The sequence below is a fragment of the Babylonia areolata genome, chromosome 5 (genome assembly GCF_041734735.1).
Source record: "Babylonia areolata isolate BAREFJ2019XMU chromosome 5, ASM4173473v1, whole genome shotgun sequence".
In the NCBI taxonomy this organism is placed as follows: domain Eukaryota; kingdom Metazoa; phylum Mollusca; class Gastropoda; order Neogastropoda; family Buccinidae; genus Babylonia; species Babylonia areolata.
This window is the reverse complement of record NC_134880.1, coordinates 41,415,638-41,436,629: the sequence shown is the minus strand read 5'-3', so window position 1 is coordinate 41,436,629 and position 20,992 is coordinate 41,415,638. Positions and strand designations below refer to the sequence as shown.

The 20,992-nt window shown below is 40.9% G+C and overlaps 2 protein-coding genes across 2 annotated transcripts in view; both read left to right on the top strand.

The window, feature by feature from the left end:
• LOC143282478 (long-chain fatty acid transport protein 2-like) overlaps positions 1–7,215 on the top strand; it is a 31,324-nt gene extending 24,109 nt beyond the window's left edge. Inside the window, exons 8-12 of the mRNA XM_076588131.1 lie at positions 6–197; positions 2,042–2,141; positions 5,330–5,540; positions 5,896–5,993; positions 6,262–7,215. Of these exons, the coding sequence (XP_076444246.1) occupies positions 6–197; positions 2,042–2,141; positions 5,330–5,540; positions 5,896–5,993; positions 6,262–6,572 (912 nt within the window). The 3' untranslated portion in view covers positions 6,573–7,215. The remainder of the gene's footprint in view (positions 1–5; positions 198–2,041; positions 2,142–5,329; positions 5,541–5,895; positions 5,994–6,261) is intronic.
• Positions 7,216–11,865: 4,650 nt separating this feature from the next.
• Positions 11,866–19,175, top strand: LOC143282477 (large ribosomal subunit protein eL36-like). The gene is made up of 4 exons (XM_076588130.1): positions 11,866–11,926; positions 13,552–13,647; positions 13,933–14,067; positions 18,904–19,175. The coding sequence occupies exons 2-4, from the start codon at positions 13,552–13,554 to the stop codon at positions 18,991–18,993; spliced, it is 321 nt and encodes a 106-aa protein (XP_076444245.1). The 5' UTR covers positions 11,866–11,926; the 3' UTR covers positions 18,994–19,175.
• The last annotated feature ends 1,817 nt before the right edge of the window (positions 19,176–20,992 follow it).

Here is a 20,992-nt window from a genome sequence, read left to right as displayed (position 1 = left end):
TCCAGCATGAACTGGACAATGTCCACAAAGTCCGAGTGGCCCTCGGAAACGGACTGCGCAAGGACATTTTCGAGGAGGTTCTTCGTCGGTTCCAGATCCCTCTGGTCTACGAGGCCTTCGGTGCCACGGAGGGCATATTCGTCAACTACAATACTGCCAACAAACCTGGCGCTGTTGGTCGCCTATCGCCATTTTTGGTGGGTTGGAGTTTTAGATCACGTGTCGATGTGTAGACAAAGTAAGTTTGTGATGTAATAACCTTGATTCGGTTGCCCGTGTGCTCTTGCGTATGTACGTATTTATACAATTTTGTAAGTTGAAAGTATGAAAGTATGCATGTATGTATGTGCGTGCGTATGTATGTGTGTGTCCATGGAAAACTTCAATTAATTAATTTCCCCTGGAAATAGTTTGTCAACGGCAAATTTAATTTGAGCATTTGAGAAAAATAATTCTTCCCACACACACCAATTTTTATGAGTGTATTTTCTCCGGGTTAAACGGTATAAATCGTGACCGGTTTGTTTCAGTCGTTCAGCGTCCGGATCTTCAAGCTTTTCATATATCGTTCCCGGTTGGTTGCCAGATTACTGTATGGTTAACTTGACATTTCCTTCTTGTTCTCAATTAAAAAAAAAATTCTGGACAAACTACACAGAATGCCACTATCAATGGTAAATTCTGTACAAACTACACAGAATGCCACTATCAACGGTTTATTGCATACCAACATCTTTATGAGGGTACGGATTATATGAGAACAAATAAGCGGAAAATTCAAGTCGACGAAACCGACAATACATGACTTCTTTGTCTGCCTGAAAATCAGTCACTGCGAGATTCGTTTGTCAGCATGCGATAGCTGCTTTTGATATGAAGTATCTGAGCGATAGTCAAGAAATGGCGGGAATGTGTTAAAAGTTTGAACGTTAGTATTTAATTACTGTAATTTGGATTTGGGTGAAATGCAGATCGAAGTGGGTAAACGGTGCAAACCAGCGTAACGTTTCTGTTGATCAATAAAAAAGGAAAGTTTTTGATGGTAAGCAAACAATATAATTTGGATCGACTTACGCAGTTTCATCGTCTAATTACAGCGAATCACTTATTAATATGCAATAAATCAGTTGTTAATACGAAAGAAAATAACCCTGAAATATGATATTACTGACAATCGGTTTACGTGTGGGATGTTAGTTCCGATTTATTGAAGCTGAATATTGTGATGAAGACCGGGAAGTTTTGGAATTTTGATCAATATCGGCGCAATACCCGAGTGGTTAAAGCGTTTGACTGACTTTCAATCTGAGGGTCCTGGGTTCGAATCTCGGTAACGGCGCCTAGTGGGTAATGGGTGGGGAATTTTTCGATCTCCCAGGTCAGCATAAATTATGTGCAGACCTGCTAGTGCCTGAACCCCCCTCGTGTGTATACGAACACAAAAGAACAAATACGCACGTAAAAGATCCTGTAATCCATGTCAGTTTTCGGTGGGTTATGGAGACACGAGCATTCATCAACCACGACTGAGTCATCGGCAAGTCGATGCTGGTCGTGTAACGGAAAGCCGATCCCAGAAGGATTGCTTCATGGGCATACAAATTTGCCAGTTGAATGCTTGCTGACTCCGTTCATGCACGGTGGCACATAAAGGGGCCACAGGTGATACCACTGATGCCAGTCTTGTTCTGTCTTAGCTAACACTTCCCAGGTTTAGCCGTTCTTCTTTAGCTCTTTTTCAGCCGTTCTGCGCCATGTCTGTCCCTACAAATGACGTCGTTTTTTGTTGTTTGAAATGAAAAATACACAGGTCCAGGAGCGCTGAATTCTGAAAAGTAAACAAACCACTTCATTTTGCGGTTTCCACTTCAAAGTGTTTTTGAGGAAGTTTCTGGCTTTCTTTTTTCAGAACCCTTCGTTAACATTTGTGGATGCTGATGGCACGCATAATGAAGTTGCGTGTCTCTCTCTGTCTGTTTTATCGAAAAGAAGGAAAAGTCACTGTCAGTGTATCTTTTTACATGTTTTTTGTTGTTGGCAGACACTAATGGACCCTAATCCAAGTGTGCTGGTGATGTTTGACTACTCCTCAGCCATGCCCGTCAGAGATCAGCATGGTCGGTGCATCAAAGTGAAACCAGGTGGGGGTGTTACAATGTTTCTGTTCACGCCCCATTTCTGTCATATTGTCTCTCTGTCCTCCCTTGCGCAAGTGTGTGTGTGTGTGTGTGTGTGTGTGTGTGTGTGTGTGTGCGCGCGCATTTACCACATTTATATCCCGCTTCGCTGAAGCAACGGTGGACGAGATAGTCTGATGGGAAAGCATGCGCGGTGTTGATGATGATTAATGCATGTGTAACGATGGCCAATGAAATTGTTCGGCTCGGAGTTCGGGACTGGCCTCAGAATAATCTATTTTGCGACTGGTTGAACTTCTCAAGGCTACAACCGTCGATGCGTGAGAAAATGACTTCAGAATGAATGTAAAGCACCACTCACGTTTTATTGCATGAATCTGCAGTAGCGCAGACTGGTGGGTTGTTGGATGATTTATTAACGGTAATTACTTCAGGTCAGGGAGAGTCTTCACACCTCGAACCTTCCACTGAAAGCTGTCTTGGATGTCTGAGAGCACGTGAGCTTAACAGGAGGACGATCCGTGAGGCAGTAAGCAAACAAATCTGTCCCAAATGTGGACATCACTTTGCCTTTCTTATTTTGGCAATTATATATTGATTTTTTGTGTGTGTATGTATGTATTTATGTATGTATGTATGTATGTATGTATGTATGTAGGTAGGTAGGTAGGTAGGTAGGTAGGTAGGTAGTATGTAAATGTGTATGTAGGTCTTTGTTTGTATGTATATACGAGTGCTGCAAGCTGGCAGTCTACGAGGCAGTTGTCATCATCTCCCTGATATACGGCTGAAACATGGACACTGTACTGGAAACAGATAAGAGCACTGGATCAATTTCACCTCTGATGCTTGCCTGGGCATCTTGTGGGAGAACGGACAGAAGAGCTTCGCAGAGCAAAGTTGACCGGATCTAAAGCATTCATCATGAAATCCCAGCGTCGATGGATTGAATATGTAGTCCGAATGGCTGACATAAGATTAACCAAGTCTTTTTCTCTCTCTCTCTCTTGGTCAGCCGCTGGTGCGAGGAACATCGGAAGACCACAGAAAAGCTTCAAAGTGTCTGAAAGCTTCCCTTAGGACCCGCGGCATTCCTATCCTTGTTCGGGAGTTCTGGCGGTTGAGGAGAAGCGTGTTTAGTTCAGGACCTCGACCAGATGCGTCAATCCCACAAAGAGTGGAGACAAGACTCATCGATCGCCTGCTGTTGCCTCTCCACAGTGTGCCCGCATTTGTGTGTCTGCCTTTAGGCTGCGTTCTCATCTTTGGGATCACTGACGTATTCATCATTAACGATGGATTTGAATGTGTGTGTGTGTGTGTGTGTGTGTGTGTGTGTGTGTGTGTGTGGCTCAAAGATCAGACGATGCGTACCGTGACATCAATATCATGTATGCATGAACTCGTCGACTTAACAGCTGAAATGATAAAGAATAAAGTTCACATGAATGGATGCTTTGGCAAGATCTGGGCATCTCTCAAAGATCATATCACGAGCGAGAAGTTCGAAACAGATATCAGGCAATCATTGTGCCCTACGAAAGACAGATTTAACACTTGGTCAAGAGACTGAAGCTCAATGGAATGGCGCAGTCCATGAGACATCAGACTTGCCAAGAATTCCTGCAGGCACATGCAAGAGGGAGAAGGAGGCAGACCAGTAAATGAGATGGAGGACAACATCCCAGAAGGACGGCTTGAGAGCGTACAGTCAGAGGTCAAAAACGAGAGAATGGGGATGATAGGTCCAGATCACTGTGGCGCCCCACGTCCACAAGGACTTACGGGCCATAGGTGAAGGTTGTGGCTGCGTGTGGTGGAGTGTGCTGTGTGTGTGTGTGTGATGAGTGGGTGCGTGTGAGGTGTAGTGTGTCGTGTGTGGGAGTGTGTTTGTCTGTTTATTTTGAGGTCACAGGCCTCAGGAAAGGAAAACATCTACACGCGTAAAGACATTGATGTTTACTATATGTACAAATGCTACCATGTTGTTAGTTCAAGTCTTTGATTCTCTTAGAATTCCGTTCCATTCCAGGCGAAGCAGGCTGTACGACAAAGTCGAAATGTTGTCAACGGACTGCGGTGTACGGCATCGAGGGAAGCAAGAAGCAAATGGTCCGCAACGCCTTCACTAGGGAACGGATTTCCTTGTACGGGCATTCTGTTTTGAGCGAGAGTCTTTCTCTTTTCTATGACGGTTCTGGAACCTTCGGAGACCGCATCTGTCCTCATTCCCCTCCTGCAAGGAGAACAAACGGATGAATCCCTGTGTTGTGTGTCAGTGTGCCGTGTGTGTGTTGTGTCTGTGCTTGCGTAGGCTGCGTTCTTATGCAGTTTGGGATCACTGACGTATTCATCATTAACGATGGATTTGAATGTGTGTGTGTGTGTGTGTGTGTGTGTGTGTGTGTGTGTGTGTGTGTGTGTGTGTGTGATTGTGACAGATGAGGGATCCAAACCCGAAGTACTCTCCAGGATTGCACAGGCGACAGCAGCACTCACAAAACAAGTACATCTGGAACGACCGGAACATTGCACTCGGCTCAAAGATCAGACTGATGTGTACCCTGGTGACATCAATACTCTTGTATGCATGTGAATCGTGGATCTCAACAGCTGAAATAGAAAAGAGAATACAGTCCACTGAGATGAGATGCTTTCGAAGACTCCTGGGCATCTCCTACAAAGATCATATCACGGGCGAAGAAGTTCGAAACAGAATCAGGCAAGTCATTGGGCCCTACGAAGACCTGTTGACCTTGGTCAAGAGACGCAAGCTCAAATGGTATGGCCATGTCATGAGATCATCAGAGCTTGCCAAGACATTCCTGCAGGGCACAGTGCAAGGAGGGAGAAGGAGAGGCAGACAGAGGAAGAGATGGGAGGACAACATCCCAGAATGGACGGGCTTGAGGTTGAGCGATACAGTCAGGAGGTCAGAAAACCGAGAGGATTGGAGGATGCTGGTTGCCAGATCACCTGTGACGCCCCAACGGTCCACAAGACTACGGGATAGGTGAAGGTGTGTGTGTGTGTGTGTGTGTGTGTGTGTTCTGTTTATTTATGATGGTCACATGGCATCGAAGGAAAATCTACACGACGTAAAGACATTGATCTGTTTACTATACTTACAAATACTCACCATGTTTGTTAGTTCTATTTTGATTCTTATAGAAATTCCCGTTCCATTCCAGGCGAAGCAGGGCTGTACCTGAACAAAGTTCCAGACCACATGTTGTCCAACGGGACCCTGGCGGTGTACAAGGCATCGAGGGAAGCCAACGAGAGCAAACTGGTCCGCAACGCCTTCACAGAGGGAGACGTGTATTTCAGCTACGGGGACATTCTGTATTTGGACGAAGAGTACTTTCTCTATTTCTATGACAGGATCGGTGACACCTTCAGGTGAGGACCGCTTCTTTTTTCCTTCTTCCCCCCTCCCCTGCAAGGAGAACAACGGATGAAATCCCTGTGTGTGTGTGTGTGTGTGTGTGTGTGTGTGTGTCTGTGTCTGTGCTTGCGTGCATGCGCCTGTTCGTATACAGGCCTATAATGTTCAGGTCTTGGGTTCAGATTGACGTTTACTCCCCGTTTTATCTTTTCGTATTTTTGTGAGCGGTAGGGGAGTGGGGGGTGGGGGAGGGGTGGATGCGTCTCTGCATCTGTGTGTGCGTGTGTGTGTGTGTGTGTGTGTGTGTGTGTGTGTGTGTGTGAAAGAAAGAGAGAGAGAGAGTTTATATTTTTGAATCCTTTGTTTCAGATGGAAAGGAGAGAACGTATCTACAACGGAAGTTGCCAACATCATGTGCTGTCTAGATTTCATTCATGACGTCAATGTATATGGTGTCGAAATACCTGGTAAGATTTTTTTTCCTTTGAAAAAGACATTCAATCCGTATTTTTTTCTTTTGACTGGACAAAACATTTCCATTCTCTATACGATTAAAAGAAATATATTTAAAGAAATAGTTTAAAGTAAGGTGTTTTATTAAGGGAAACATGGAATTATTTACGCACCCCATTCCTGCACCTACACACGTTATTATTGTAACACCCCTTCTCAAAAGCCTGTTTGTTGACTTTTGACAATGTCTCGGACTAAACTGTAACTTTGTTTTCCCTCAAGGTCACAGCGGACGAGCAGGGATGGCGGCCTTGACCCTCAAAGAAGGGGAGAGGATGACACCTGAACAACTGATGCAGGTGTACAAAGTGTGCCAGGACGATCTCCCCTTCTACGCCCGCCCGCTCTTTCTTAGAGTCTTGCCAGAAGTACAACTGTCAGCAACCTTCAAACACCGCAAGGTGGAGTTCGTGCAGCAAGGTTACGACCTGACCAAGGTGAAGGACGACTTGTACTACCTGAACTCCAAAGCCAAGACCTACAGCCCCCTCACAGCTGAAGCACTGGTGCCCTTTCTGCAGTCAAAGCTTTGAACTACATGTAACTGGAAGAGGAAACACTTAGAATCAGCACAGTCATCTGCACTTAAAATAATGGAACGGCCTGTGTGGACAGCCTGAAATGGGAAAGTACTCATCAGTGCATGAAGACTATAAAGGATGCTCAGATTGTAAGGTTTTTGCGTTCTGAATACAACACTGCATAATACCAACAAACAATTATTTGCCACACTGTGAATTCACTTTCATGCTGTGTTCGTAAAATAAAAAAAAGTGGTTTGCTTTTTGAAAAAAATATTCCATCCCTTCTTAATGTCCACACTTCATTAATAAAATTTAAAGCTGCATATCATTCACATTTAATGAACACTTCACTGCATATACAATTTATATGAAAATGGATAAACATTTAAATTTTATTATGACAATCTTCAGCTTTGGTTTCTCTCGTTTTCGTTACAGACCACATACTGAAACAGTGAAAGTGAACTTATTTGTCTATTGTGTAAAGAAGCAAGCAAAGAGAACAATTAGTTCTTAAGAAGTTTTACAGACACCATTCTGTATTCAAACTTATATTGCTGTCACCCCGTTCATGAGGGGCTGTGGCCTTTTATGAAACAGTAGAATTTTCGCATTCTCAATATTCTGATTCGCTTGAAACACAATTAAAATACGTATATATATATATATATATATATATATATATATATATATATATATAAGAGAGAGAGTGAGAGAGATCAAATCCATTTGCATAATTATGTGCAGGTATGTTTTTGATGTGCAGGTATGTTTATGATGTGCGTGATTATTATTTTACCGATGTGAGACTATCCTCCTTATGCTTCTTCCTCATGCATGCGGGTATTAAGAATGTATTATATACATGTACATGCTTATGTATTTTATGCATATGAGCGTGTCTGAAAGTCTTGTATGAACGTCGACAAACTTTTTGTGAACAGTTTGATTTCTTTTTCTTTTTACCCAGAGGGTTGGCTTAAAAAAACAAACAAACAAAACAACAACAACAACAACAACAACCCCCCCCAAAAAAAAACCCAACCAACCAGACAAACAACCCCCCTAACCCCCCAAACCACATGCATGCTTATTCCACTTTCTTTAGTAAAGAAAGAGAAGATAATTCGTTCGTTCGTTCGTTTGTCGAACCTGCCCCCCCTCCCCCCCTTTTTTTTAATATTTATTTATTTATTTTTTTTAAACACTGCCATCTCGTTTTCTGACCACATTGATGAACTTGGCTTTTACTTCAGTCATAATCTCACAGTGTCTGCATACCTTTAAGGGAACGAAGACGCTTCAGCTTCTTGCGCTAATACCTCACGCAATAAGCAACCAAAATATTAGTTGTCTTTCTTCCTTATAATTATGTGTGCATGCATGCGTGTGAAAAGAAAGAAGTGACGGCAAGGGGAGGATTGTCGGAGAAGGTGGGATAGCCACACACATGCGCCCCCGCCCCCCTAACCCCTCGTACAGGAGGAGGAATTTTGTTTAATGTCCCGTCACACATATCAGTGATTGAAGACATTTTGTTAAAGTATTTATGAACACATTTGAGTATTTTCGGTTAGAAGGGGTGGGGGATGTGAATTGATGGAGGGTTGCGGGAAACTGGGCAAATGAGGGTGAAATTTGACCAAAAAAATTCTAAATACAATTTCAGGAAATTACTTAAAGGACTTCGTAAAAGAGAAGTCGTTAAACGGACAAGCGAAACAACTGATAATGAATGCCAGAGCAAAACGTCGAAAACAGCAACGTTCTCAGTCACTTGTGAAGACACACTTTCGTACAGTCAAAAATTATATACTTAATTGTCAGGTTACTAACGGCCAAGCAGACAGGGCAGCAAAAAGGGGAGCAAAGAATCATACAGATAGTATAAATATACATTGCCCATTGTCATACAAGGAAATAAGCAATATACTAGAAAGAGACTTTTATAGGTGCTTGAATTCAAGTCTAAAACCTCGTCAGTTGACTCTCTCAGATTTTGGCCCGAATCGCAGACCAGTTCTGAGTTTAGCTCTCAGACTATTATCAAATTCATTACGGACCAAGTATTGTTCTAATGTCAAGTGCATATGCTTTAAGTTGTATATGAATGCGTGGTGTTTCGCTTTGCTGTGACAGGGCTTTTTGCATGCGGTTGTCGTCTTGGTGGCGGTTTTAGACCTTTCAACTGTGGTTTCATGTTTTAAAAGTGAAATCTGTCTTTATTATTTTCCTTTCATATGATGATTGATGTTTGCATTGCGGTAAGCGAAGCTTGTATGTGTCATGTGCTTTCATTTCATTTTTGTCTTAAAATATTTTAATTATCTTAACGTGTATTTTCCTTTTATGTATTTGATTAAAATGTATTTTTTATTACTTACCTGAATGTTTTCTTTTTAAATGGTAGTTTATATGTGCATTGTGATCATGGAAGGGTGCGCCAATTGCTCATTCGTTTTTGGATTTGGTATTTGTTGATGAGCATTTGTCTTTTAAAATGTTATAACTGTCGTACTGAATATTTTCCTTTTTATAATGAATGAAATGCACACACACACACACACACACACACACACACACACACACACACACGCACGCGCGCACGCACACACAACACACACTCGCGCGCGCACACACACTGAGACACGCAAACGCACACGCACATGCAAACACAGATGTTCCACTATATCTTACTTGATTGTTTTTCTTTTTACATGATGACTGATGTGTGCGTGGTGACAGGAAAGGGTGTGCCGGACAGAGATATGTGTGTGTGTGTGTGTGTGTGTGTGTGTGTGTGTGTGTGTGTGTGTGTGTGTGTGTGTGTGTGTGTTTCTCTTTGGTGTTTGCTGGTAAGCATTTTGAGTGAACCGAAAGGGAATCTTCTGCTTTGGTTTAAGCAGAAAATAAAGTATTTTGAATTGAATTGAATTGGAACAGTTTGTGCATGTAATTTATCATAGTTAGATTATTGCATTCCCTTCCTGCTGGCTATCTACGGAGACACATCAAACCTCCCCCTCTGCCCCCCTCAGATTGAAAGTCCAACGCTTTAACCACTCCGCTATTACGCCCGTCCAACAGGTTCAAAATTCTGCTGCCAATCTAGTTTTTAAGGCACGCGAGTCTCACCATTGTACGTCTCTTTTTTAAAGGATTACACTGGTTTTCTGCTGAGCAGAGAATTGCATACAAGATCTCATGTTTCTCTTTTCATGTTATTCCTGGAACCGCACCTCAGTTATTCTCTGACCTGTTAAGCAACTATGTCCCTTCTCGACTCTCCGCTCTTCAGCTGATGATTGAATCTTTTGCGTTCCAAACTTCCAGCAGAGAGAAACACGACGCTGTACGAATCTGGAACACAATGCCTTTTTCAGTCTGTCACAGTCATTCACACCCATCCTTACATTCCACATCTATAACGCTTTCCATTGAACACTCGTGTGTGTGTGTGTGTGTGTGTGTGTGTGTGTGTGTGTGCGTGCGTGCGTGTGTGTAATTAAGTAATGTGATACGCGTAGTCTTTGAATCTGTTTAATGCTTTTGTGCGCTAAATCATTATTTTTCTACTTCCTTTTTATAAGTTATTGCGTGTTATGTGTGTTTAATGTTTACTGTAAAGCGCTTTGAGCTCCATTTAGAGGGAAAATCTTTTGGAGTTGACCTTAAGGACTTACCTGTAAGTCGTTAAACTGAACTCTACCGCGAGTCTTTGGAGAGAGTAATTTTGATATAAGTGGAGCCATATCAAACATATCAAGGGGAGACTGAGGATCCTCGCAACATATGGCAGGTTGATACACCGCCGATAATTAGGTTTCCTTGCATAGTTTGTTCAGCATTGTTTGCTTTGGTAGATTTCGATGAACCCGTGCTACTTATGGCGCCAGTTTGGAAAGAGGACTGACACCCTTGAGGAATGGGTCTAATCAGAACCACTGCGAACTTTTGACCCTGTAAGTAATTTTTATGCTTCTTTCATATCTCTAATGGCTATTTTGTTTTCACACACAACGGGCGCAATAGTCTAGTAGTTAAAGCGTTAGACTTTAAATCAGAGGGTCCCGGGTTAGAATCTCGGTAACGGCGCCTGGTGGGTAAAGGGTGGAGATTTTTCCGATCTCCCAGGTCAACATAATTTGTGCAGACCTGCTTGTGCCTTCGTGTGTATACGAAAGCCCAAGATCAAATACGCACGATAAAGATCCTGTAATCCATATCAGCGTTCGGAAAATGGAGTATGGCTGCCTACATGGCGGGGTAAAAACGGTCATACACGTAAAAGACCACTCGTGTACATACTAGTGAATGTGGGAGTTGCACAGAAGAAGAAGACGTTTTCACACACACACAGGGGTAACGAAGCAGTCAGTTGAATTTGTTAATGTTTCAGGAATATTGCTGGACGGGTCAGTGTGCATTTACATCGGGATGCTTGGACATTATGAAATATATGTTTGTGGATTAAGTATAATGTTCATGTTGTTATTGTCACTGTTGGTGTTAGTGTTTGTTGAGTTGTGACGTACACATGAGTGCATGGGCTGAGTTCAGAAACTGACCCTGCCGTTCAATGTATTAAGTGTAAGTCTTAGCTGACTGTTCGCAGAGCAGGAAAAAAAAAATTGGCCTGTCTTATGATGCTGTCCTTAGAGCAAAGAGCAAGATTAAACAAGCAAACAACAAAACAACAACAACAACAACAAAAAAACAACAACAACAAAAACAACTTCCGAAGAAAATCTGCCGTCAACAGAACTGTTCGTAGTCGTCACCGCTATGTGATGTGAAAGCCTCCAAGACTAGATTTCCAGTGGACTGCAAGGCGCTTTAATCAACGACGTTGGAACTTGATCAGAGAAACCAGCAGTAAGTATCATGTTTGCTCAGAGAAACAGAAAGCAGTATCCTGCTTCGTGACACAAGAAGAATGGAGCCGGTCCAGTATATGCGTTAAACAAATATGCGATATTTGATTCCAGTATCAGTGTTAACGACAACACTCTGGATCTTTTTCACAATCCTTATATGCTCAGATCAACTAATTTCAATGATCATCACCACAGTGCATCTCTGATGAAGGGTATCATTATTATTATTATTAATTATACAGGAATCCTGTGTGTTAGTCTCAATGTTTGTGTAGAGTGCGAGCCGGCGACACACTGCGAAACCATCTGTTCCCGCTTGCGCGCGTTTGTGTGAATGTGTGTGGATGATTTCCAGATTCAACGATAGTCTCCCTCTCTTGCTTTTGTTTGTTTTGCATTCGTGGGCTGCAACCTTTCCACTGCAATATTTAACTTTGAACTTCCGTTTCCGGAACTCGCGAAATCGCAAGTGGAAAAAGTGTGAAGGTATGCATTGTAATCTAACTCCATCTGTGAATATTTGATTTATTTGAGAGAATTTGCGTAAATGCGTAAGGCCTAGTTTAGTAGAATGTTGAAAATTTGTCATTTCTAGTTTGTTTTCATGTAATTTGTTGTAACTCGATGAAACTAGTAATTAAGTAAGGGGTGTTATTGTAACTCGATGAAACTAGTAACTAAGTAAGGAATGAAGCATTTTCCTTCTTGGACTGTTCCTACCTCTTAAAATTCAAGTGTTTCTGAATCCACATTTCCACCTTCTCTCAAGTGAAGTACTCTAGTCCTCTTTACAAGTGCTCACATTTCTTGTCCCTCTCTATTCCATATCACCACACGACAATATTTCAAGAGGAAACTCAGCACCATAACCTTCTAAAACCTCCATGGTATAGACCATGGATCAAACTCAAAGTAGTGGTAATGGGCTAGAACTAAGCCAGTCAGGATTCCCGGGTAGTGGTCAACCACTTCTTCTCTTTCCTTTTTAATGTTTTATTTTTTTTTGTTTGAGCACTGCACACCCAAGTCACTTGAAGTTCAACTTGATAGATTTAAACGAATGGCATGACAAGAAGTAGATTATTATTATTAAACTAAAGATACTGCACTGAGTTCAACTATATGAAGATACTACTTGTACTGAGTACAACTATTAGTGTTAGGTCTATTTAATTTATGAACAAGGCTCACACAGGGACAAAACAATAAGTAGTGTGTACTACATCTTTGTAACCACTAATGAGAGGCCTTTGTGAACAACTGCCACATATTAGCATAGACACTAATATATTACTATTATTAGTGTCTGTGGATGGGGGTGAGGAGAGACTGTCAGTCAGAATATTTTTGTGGCTCATTTGTGCTGCTGCACAATTACAGAGTTTCACATCAATGCAAAATACTATAGAATAAATGTGGTGCTATGTAGCTTTTTTACTGTGACTTACAAGGTTATTGTGTTTTGGGATTGTTATAAAAAAAGAAGAAGAAAAGGGTATTGTGGTGTTCCAGATCAGTAGACATTTCAGTTGTCATACACACTTACACATGAAATCATATGACAAAATACTTGAATAGTGGGTGGTATTAGTAGTAGTCATATTGGATGACAAATAGTTAAAGCAACATTTCTGATCCAGTGACTGACAGAGTGACATGCACACTCGCTCAGTCACTGAATCAGTCCAGTCTTAAGATACTAAAGCACATTCTTCAGTTTTATTTTTACCATTTTGCAGTACTTTGTTCCACATGATAATGAACAATACATATGGTGGGCTGTCAGGTTATGTTCCGTGATGTTGGTGATTTGACATAATTTTTTAGGCTTCCAGTACACTACAGTTAAAAGACACTACACATACACACACAAACATGTATACACACACACACACACACACACACACACACACACACACACACACACAAATGAAACACACACACACACACACATAGGTTACACGCACAACATGCACACAGTATACACACAATGACATATGCTCGTATACAAACATTTTCACACCATAATTTACTGTATATTTTTTTTATGATTAACATCATTTATTGTTATATTATCCTATTGATATCCTTTGTTATATGATTTACAACAGATGGTTCGCTACCAGTTGGCTGTTGGTCTCCAGAAAGGCCGTAAAGTCAGCAAAATTGAAGGAAGTCGTAAAGATCGCCCGTCACGCAGAAAGGGGGTATGTGTGAAGATACTTGAAACAATTCCATCACCAGTCATTAATGATTATTTTAATTTTTAGAGAAAACACACACACACACACACACACACACACAAGAATTACAGCCAAGGATGGCAAAATCTGTTCACGAAAGTTTCTTTTCATAACATGTTTTATTGAGTCTTATAAACCTTAAGGTTTTATGACAATAAATTATTCTATTCTGTTACATCTGTTGAATCTTTGCAAAAAAATAAAACAAAAACCTTGATGTAACATGACTTGACTCATGACTGATCCCAGGTGGCCACAAAGCATGCGCGCTTTGTCCGTGACTTGGTGAGAGAGATCGCTGGCTTTGCCCCGTACGAGAGAAGATGCCAGGAATTGCTGCGTATCTCTAAAGACAAGCGTGCCTTGAAGTTCTGCAAGAAGAGGGTGAGCAGCAATCTTTTCTTCTCTTGCACTTTGTGTTCATCATGTTGTGGAATGGATTACCAGCAAAATGTTCAGCCAGTTTCAGCTTATGGAAGAAGTCTCGAAGGAAACTTTTCTTATCTTATTCCAAACAACACCAAAATGAAAATGCTGGGTTCAAAGTTCAGTCATGTAAACTGCTCTGGTGAACCAGAGGCTTGCACTGAAATGCAAATAGGTGAACACACTGAACCGGAAAAGTAAATTTTCTGAACATCTAAACGATGACAAAATAATGGTCAGTGGTTGACAAATCCTTGGTGGGTGATAAAAACTTGAGCTTTTAAAGTTTTCTTGTAAGTTATATACGTGTCTTTCAAACAAGTGGGTCCCTGATCCATTGTCCATAATGCACTTCCATCAAGGTTTGACAGGAAAACAAATAACTGGAACAGCAGATATAAGTTCTGCATAGATCATATTGCCAAGATGAGAGAATTTATGCAAATTTTCTCAAAGATGTTACTTGCAAGGTTGTTATTAACAATGTCTCAGGTCACAGTTTGTTCTCACACTGTGATGATATTCAGCCAGCAACAAGTGAATGTCTTTTTGAATCACATAGTGGGAGTGTTTGGCTTTATGTTCTTCTTTGCAGTAGTATTTGTTGTTGACTCGCACTCACAAACTAGAGCTTTTGTTGGAACACACCTGCTTAGATTGGCTGTCATAACTTATAAGTGTATACCATCCAATAGCCTACTGGACCATGTCATACTGAAAAGTAAATGAGAGAAGTTTATATACACAACACATTGTCAGTCACACAAACTGTGAGACACACAAACATGGTCTCAAAGACATACACACACGCAGTCTCTCATGCATGTGTGCACACACACACAGACATGCACCACTTGTGCTTACAGACACATGGAAGTGCAGGCAGACAAACTACAGAGATGACCGAGGGAAAAGACACATCATACTGTGCAGGGAATCAGAGATATTTCATTTCAGCCGTAGTGTTTTTGGGTTGTCTGAAACAGTTTGCTTGGCTGGTTGCTTGGCTGATGGTAGTGTTATATTGACATCGCTGTCCAGTTTGCAGTAAGGAGATAGAGTTAGCCTGATTGTGACTGTGTGAAAGGGGGTGGGGGTAGTTTGGGGTGTCTGGTAAGTGTGTATGTGATTAAATGAAGAAAGGACTGAAATGCAGATAAGAGGGCGATAACCAGGGGGACAAAGGGGACGTTACCTACTTCCGGGAGGTTATCGGCCGTAGTTCTCTCATTTTCTCCGCATAGGCGGATAGTAGTTTGCACAGGACAGGAATGTCAGACCCCTGCCGGAGTCTGCACTAGTTGGGTCACGGTAAGTATGTTATTTAAACGTAATTTTAGATAGAAAATTTCCTTTGCAATGACTCGAGTTGAAAGATGTGCAAAAACTAAAATTGGTCACTGCATATCCCTCCCCACCTTCCTCAAAGAAAATCTACATTGCAAATAATTTGGGTGAGTGCTCTGGCTCTGTATGTACAATGGGGGGAGAAAAGGGGGTGGGGTGATCAGTTAGGGGTGTGTGGTGAGAGAGAAAATGTTTGACATCCAAGGAGAGTTAAAAATTTATTAGGTTTTTTTTGTAATTTTTTTTTTTTACTCCATATTTCCCCCCTAAAAAGTGAACACTGCAAATGATTTGGGTTAGTTTTGTAAACATTCATGTCCTGCCAGTTGTGTGATAAAGCTGAACACGATGATGAATGACATACAGACAAGCATATATCTGACTGCCATGATGTCTCCAAAATCTGAGTGTTTAGCATTATCTTAAGGTTTTTGCTGTTTTTATTATTATTCTTAATTCATTAAATATATATATATATATATATATATATATATATATATATATATATATTACAGCTGATGTGGTGCTGTGTATATCACTATATGGAATCAGACCAGGATCTGTACGCACTAACACTGATTTTGAAACTGAATCTGCAAAACTTGATGCTCTTGACTCTTGTCTTTGTGCCCTATGGGAAATAAAGCAGTCAGTAGAGGTCTCCACTGCTGCTTATCTTGTGCTGTCTTTGCTAGCATTTCCTAGGTGTTACCATTCTCCTTTAGTTCTTTTTCAACTGTACTGCATCATGTCTCCCTTGCGCTGTTTTTTCCATTTTGTGTATATCAGAGGGTTACCCTTGGAACTGCATCTGGTGCAGTGTTGCTTTTTTAGAACATGTCCTATCCACCACCATCGTCTTCGCTTAAAAAAATGCTTATGTGGGTTCACATTCAATAAAATATAACGTTATGTGCTGAAGTAAATGTTTGGAATTGTTGCAGCAACAAAAGTTATTTTAGAAATTAAAATGTATGGTGTGGACTGAATCCTATGTTATTGTTTGCCTTATGAGAGCAGAGAACTTTGCTGGAATACATTCCTGCAGTGTGCAGCAGCCACTAACTCTCACCCACTGTTCCACTATCTCCAGCACTTCTAATCAAGGAGGGAAAATGGAGAGTCTGTGTAAAATGGAATAGTTCGCAGAAGACACAAGTATACACTAACTTGACAAAGTATGTTTGAAGTATGTTTAGAAATACTTGCAGTTACACGAGGCAATAGTGAGAAAAAAAGTCTGTTGCATTGTGCAGGAAAAAACATTTTTGAGGACTCTGTAGTCAGTGGTCTTCCTTATGTATTGTACTGCATTGCCTGTAGAAGTATTCTTGGCTGGTTGCTTTTTAGATTGGGTGTTGTTACCTTGCTGGTCTTGATACTGCTGTCTTGTTTGCAGTGTGAGGAGAAGGCATCTTACCTACTTGTGATTGTGTCTGAAGGGAGTTTAAGGAGAGGGAGGCACCAGTGTGTGTGTGTGATGTAGAAACAATTATTTCCTGCATTAGAAAAAAAAATTGGAGGAGTGGGGAGCGTCCCTTTGGTATATTTGTGGTGAGAAGGCTAAAGAATTGACATACAGTATGCAGTTAGCAAGTTAAGGTAAATGTAAAAACAAAAATTATTTACTGCATAATTTTACCCCAAGAAATATGTACAGGGTAGATAATTTGCATCAGTATTGGAGTTGTTTATGTACAAGGCAGATAATTTACGTCAGTATTGAAGTTTTTCATGTTCTGCAGCCAGTAATGCGATAAAGCTGAACATGATGATGAATGACATACAGACAAGCATATATCTGACTGCCATGATGTCTCCTGAATCTGAGTGTTTAGCTGTGAGGAATCATGAATGTTTAAATTGGTTTATATCATTTTTTTCTGTTTTTAGCTTCAGGCATACTGTTGGAAATGTTTTTATGTACCGAACAAGTTCTCCAGTTAAATAGAAAATAAAATGTATGCTTTGACTGCATTATTCAATGAAGTAACAAGAGTGAGAATTTTTATGGTCGTCTTTGCACAAACACAGATCTCTTATTGAGATATCTACAGACTATGTGCGCTTGTGTGTGCGTGTGTGTCGAGTGTTCTTGTGTGTGTGTGTGAACCATGGGTGACTGGTCACCCAGGAGGTACTCCATGTTATTGTTAGTTTATATATGAGGTACGGCAAGGGTTAATGTTTGACAATGTTTATCAGTGTCTCAGATTATCATTGTATCGGATACTAAATAAATAGCATGTCTAAAGGCAAAGCCATGCACTGTGATGATTGACATACAGACAAGCATATATCTGATTGTCTTGATGAATCACAAGATCTGAGTGTTTTTGGCTTTATGTTCTGTGTTCTATCAGGTACTAAATAAATAGCATGTCTAAAGGCAAAGCCATGCACTGTGATGATTGACATACAGACAAGCATATATCTGACTGTCTTGATGAATCACAAGATCTGAGTTTTTGGCTTTATGTTCTGTGTTCTTAGCACCAGTTGTTATTGTTATTTATTTTGTTGTTGACATGCACAGACTCAGATCTTTTATTGGGACAGCATCAGACCATGTTATTGTTTGTGAAGTAGGTTTTCACATAGAGCTAGTGCCTGAACCCCCTTCGTGTGTATACGAAATCAGAAGATCAAATATGCACATTAAAGATCAAATGCGCACGTTAAAGATCCTGTAATCCATGTCCGCATTTGGTTGGCTATGGAAACAAGAACATACCCAGCATGCACACCCCAAAAACAGAGTATGGTTGCCTACATCAGTACATGGTGGGGCAAAAATGGTCATACACGTAAAATCCCATTTGTGTACATACGAGTGAACATGGGAATTGCAGCCCACAAACCAAGAAGAAGAACAGAGCTTTTATCAGGACAGCAACGGGCCATGTTACTGTTAGGTAGGTTTTCACAGAGAGCTTTTATCAGGACTGCAATGGGCTATGTAGGTTTTCACAGAGCTTTCATCAGGACAGCAACGGGCCATGTTACTGTTTTTCCACAGAGAAGTTTTATTGTTTGTCAGGCTTTCACAGAGAGCTTTTATCGGGACAGCAACCGGCCATGTTATTGTTTTTCAGGTTTTCACAGAGAGCTTTTATCAGGACAGCAACCGGCCATGTTATTGTTTTTCAGGTTTTCACAGAGAGCTTTTATCAGGACAGCAACCGGCCATGTTACTGTTTGTCAGGTCTTCACAGAGAGCTTTTATCAGGACAGCAACAGGTCATGTCACTGTTTGTCAGGTAGGTGACAGGGACAGAACAGGCCATGTTACTGTTTGTAAGGTTTTCACAGAGCTTTTATCAGGACAGGAGCAGGTCATATTAGTGTTAGGTTTTCGGACAAATTTTACTGTGACAGCAACAGACCATTTTATTGTTTGTTAGGTAGATTTTCACTATGTGCATGTTGTGTTGTGACTGTGTGCAGTTGGGCTGCCACATCCGAGCCAAGCGGAAGAGAGAGGAGATGGTGCAGGTTCTCCAGAAGCAGAGGAAAGCTCAGGCTGCCGGAAAGTGATCCTTCAGACTCCCATTGAGAAACGGACTCATCTCTCAGGAAACGTGTGTGTGTTTGACTGTGTGCGTGTTCGACTGTGCACACATGACATGCTTTTTGTGTGTGTTTACATCATGTGAGTTTGCCAGGATGCAGTTGCATTTGCTGTGTGACATGTTCAAAATAAATTTTGCATACATGAATATCTTGTTTTTCCAGTAGGTGTGCTGCATGAAGATGTGAGAATATGAGTTGTGCTCAGTCTGTTCAGATTCTTAAAAGAAAGAAAAGGGGGAAGCTGGATGGTTGGTCAAGTAGGTGGGAGTTCTCACAACTTGTACCGCACAGACCCATACCACTACACACAGAGACCCTTACCACTACACACACACACAACACAGAGACCCTTACCACTACACACATACACCACCGAGACCCTTTATAATACACACACCACACAGATGTGTGTGACAGATTTTTGAAGTCTTGGCTCATGTTCAGTGAATTGGTGATATATCTGAAATAGTGTCTTGTTTAATGAAGTAGCAAATTGTCTGAAATCTGAAGTACTGTAAATTAGGCTACTGAGCGCATAGTTACAATACATAAAATTTCAAATGGCAAAGCATCTTGAAACGTGCACCAACTTTTGTCACTTTAAAAATTTTATTTTAAAAAGGGAGAGAAAAAAGAAGAAATCACAGCTGTCCACAGCAAAATACTCACCGTTGTTGCCAGAAAATGTCCAAGTACTCAACAGCTGGTCAGCGAAATTGTTTATGAATAATTCAAATATGTCGTTTATGAATGATACTGAGAAAGATCATAATGAATAAATCAATTACGAATGATACTGAATGAACTGTGTAACACGTCTTTCTCAACCCTTGCATCACGATATGGGAAATCAAAATAAACAGCATGTAGTGCGCACATCATGGTGGAGGAAAAAAAAACCGCACACAAAAAACGGGTGTAACCCTTTTGATGAACTGCAACAATCCTGAACTGCATGAGGAATACCCCCCCCCCCAAAAAAAAAGAAAGATTTGTGCATGTCATGTCATTTACATGAAGCAGTCTCACAGAACGATGATCCCAGGTTTGTAGCATTCCAACAACCCTTGTGGTCATGTATCACAGATCTAAGAACTGAAGCAGCAAAAATTGTTGAAAGTGAAACATTGTGATACGTGGTACAGGTACTGATACGTTTAAACGGCTGAAAAAGTAACAGTCATAAATGGTTAACCCCCACCTGAGCAACACACACACTGACACATATTATGCAGTCACACTGCAGTTTAGGCTCCTCTGACAGATGATACCATTCTTTCAGAAGTCTAGTGTTGCATTATACAGTGCACAATAAAAGAAAACTGATAACAACTGAGTCACTTACATTTATCCTACAAGTTCAACGGGGAGTGCGAGAAAGTACAAAAATGGCCCATATTCTAGACAAAGGAGGTAGGGGGATGAAATCTCAGCATCGTTTTGACATACTGAAGTGCTCAAAACTACTCGCTATGATGTGGGCTCACCAGTCAAATAAGTGAGTAAGACCACAAAACTGACACCTTTCCCCCAACCTCCCCTGCAATTTTCCACAGCCGATTGAAGAAATAAAAGATTGTGGGAATTCTGTTACAAGTTAAATATACATGCTTAAGAAAACAGCTGCAAAAAAAAAAAAAAAAAAAAAGCCCAAAAGATGCACCACTCAAGTATGTAAGATGTTTGGTTCATATCAATATCAAAGCAAATTTGTTCATAAAAAAAAAGAGCAAGAAAATAACAAAAAAACAAAAAAAACAGCAGGGGGTATAAAAAGAAAAAGAAAAAAAGACCTATGAATTTGTTTTGTAATGACACATGAATGTGGCTATTTCGCACTGAACTCTCACATTCAACAGCTGGTAAGATTTGGTAAAATTGTTCCATGATTCTAAAGGGGTAAATGAAATGCGTGCCAAGACCAAACAGGGCAGTTGCAGGAGCCTCACAGAGTATTGCACAC

Excerpts from the sequence above, each read along its gene's own strand:
- LOC143282477 (XM_076588130.1), top strand. The coding sequence starts at position 13,552 with ATGGTTCGCTACCAGTTGGCTGTTGGTCTCCAGAAAGGCCGTAAAGTC. Across the intron at positions 13,648-13,932 it reads GCCCGTCACGCAGAAAGGGG|GTGGCCACAAAGCATGCGCG; the intron begins GTATGTGTGAAG and ends GACTGATCCCAG. Across the intron at positions 14,068-18,903 it reads TGAAGTTCTGCAAGAAGAGG|TTGGGCTGCCACATCCGAGC; the intron begins GTGAGCAGCAAT and ends GACTGTGTGCAG.